A 2,064-nucleotide genomic window follows, 5' to 3' on the forward strand; every position below is an offset into this window, starting at 1 on the left:
TTATTATTTATTATTATTATTTATTATTATTATTTATTATTATTATTTATTATTATTATTTATTATTATTATTTATTATTATTATTTATTATTATTATTTATTATTATTAATTATTATTATTTATTATTATTATTTATTATTATTATTATTATTATTATTATTATTATTATTATTATTATAAATTAATTATTTTTTACAACAATAAGATAATTGTAGAAATATTAATAAAGAAATAAAGAAGTGGAAGCATAATAGTAAATAGTAAAATATTAGGCAGATTTTGTGCATTAGTCCGTATGTGTAATCATTGACGACTGTTTGGACACACACCTTTACAAGGCGTGTATTTAAAATCTATACATAAACACATATTTCTTTCGGAGGCTAAATATGACTAGGCAATAAATATCGCACAACCAAAATACAATTCGGCCTATTAGCAACTCGATAAAACAGATTTAATATAGTTTTATTCTTATTTGACATTTAAATCAAATCTTGAAGATCTCACAACTGAAAGATGAGAATAAGTATACTTAAATAATACTTACGTAATGACACGTGATAATCTAATAATATAATAATCACATGATAACAACTATTGGTCATTTAAATGAAAGAGGAATCTTTACATACAGTTTTACATGCTTTTGAAGAAGGTTCTCGGTCAAGGCTTATCTTCACTTCATTGATTGCTTCTCTTCTTAAAATTGTTGTCTAAAAGTATTAAATATAATCAAAAAAGTAAACCATTGTGCTTTTATTTGTGCAGATGATTTCACCTTAATATCTCTTTTGTAACAGGTATACTAGTACTGTGGGAATAACTATTGCCTTTTACCGAACAATGACTACGTGTCAGAAAAGAAAGTTTCATGTGATCCTTTTGAAGACAATTCATTCAATAGCAAATAATTTTTGAAATTTAAGATTTGTCTCCGCCCGTCAGGGACTAAAACACGATTTGTCAGGGACCACCACGATATTTACTGAACTGACACATAATTAAATCTATTAAAATCTACGCAATAACTATGCTGTTACATGTATTTTATAAAGTAACTAAGACCAATAAAATTACATAATAGAACATTTATGCTCGACGATTATTATACCTTTAGCATTCGTTGTCGGTTGAACGTGACTACAGACAAAACTACATGATGATATTGATCTAAGTAGAGTTCAGCACGATCATGTGCCAATTCTGGTTCTGCTTCCCCTTTAAACCTGTTAATGAACTCGGTGACTATCATTGGAAACAACTCGTCAGGCAGGTAGCCACGGAAACCATGAAAAATGCTGATAGCGCGCGTCCCGTAACTGTCTACATCTCTCTGCTTACCGGACGTCGGGGGTTCAAGTGCAAGTCGCAATGGAACAAAGAAAGAAGGCGCTCCATCTGAGGCCTGTAAGCAAGCAGTTTACTCGTAATCATTGTATTGCTTTCTTTCTCTATTACTTTAACTAATAACCTGTCAATTAAAAAGAACCTCGACAAATAACAAACGTTATTTTACGTATTACTATTTCTAGCCTATAATAATAAATATAATCCTAAGTTTTAATTTAAAAAAAAAAAATTTAGAGACGAACTACAACCAAATTATCCTAAACTGTGACACATTAAAAGTCGATATAATAATGTACTTTCTCATTTTAAATAGCAATTCAGTATCTATATAATTCTTATACAAAAGAAAGATATTTTCATTTTCGTCTCGCCTAAGTGTATCATGAAAAGAACATTAAATATATTGATTAACTGTATAATAGAGGTGTTGTAGTCTTTGTCATGTACTTGCGTCTCATGACGCTAAATTTACCTCAGGAGTCTTTCTGTCACAAAGAAAACTAAACTGCTTCATCAAATCTACAAAAGTGTCAAAGTTGTTCAAATCAATACCACTCTTTCTCCAAAGGGTTTTGAGTAACTTTTCTTCTAATATGCCTGTCTTGTTAAGTTTCCTTATTGACGCTTTAAACCTGGAGGTCTAAAAACAATGAGAGTATTACATTGGAGAATATTAGTCCTAGCATTACATATACATACAAAGACACCC

General features: G+C 29.2%; 1 protein-coding gene across 1 annotated transcript in view; it reads right to left on the reverse strand.

Annotated features, from left to right (window-relative positions):
* Positions 1-365: 365 nt before the first annotated feature.
* Positions 366-2,064, reverse strand: part of LOC117112651 — a 31,559-nt gene continuing 29,860 nt past the window's right edge. Inside the window, exons 21-23 of the mRNA XM_033255759.1 lie at positions 1,828-1,995; positions 1,117-1,410; positions 366-718 (exon numbers count right to left, since the gene is read on the reverse strand). Of these exons, the coding sequence (XP_033111650.1) occupies positions 611-718; positions 1,117-1,410; positions 1,828-1,995 (570 nt within the window). The 3' untranslated portion in view covers positions 366-610. The remainder of the gene's footprint in view (positions 719-1,116; positions 1,411-1,827; positions 1,996-2,064) is intronic.

The sequence above is a fragment of the Anneissia japonica genome, unplaced genomic scaffold, assembly GCF_011630105.1.
Source record: "Anneissia japonica isolate Jap-2015-1 unplaced genomic scaffold, ASM1163010v1 scaffold8_len73204_cov107, whole genome shotgun sequence".
Classification (NCBI taxonomy): Eukaryota; Metazoa; Echinodermata; class Crinoidea; order Comatulida; family Comatulidae; genus Anneissia; species Anneissia japonica.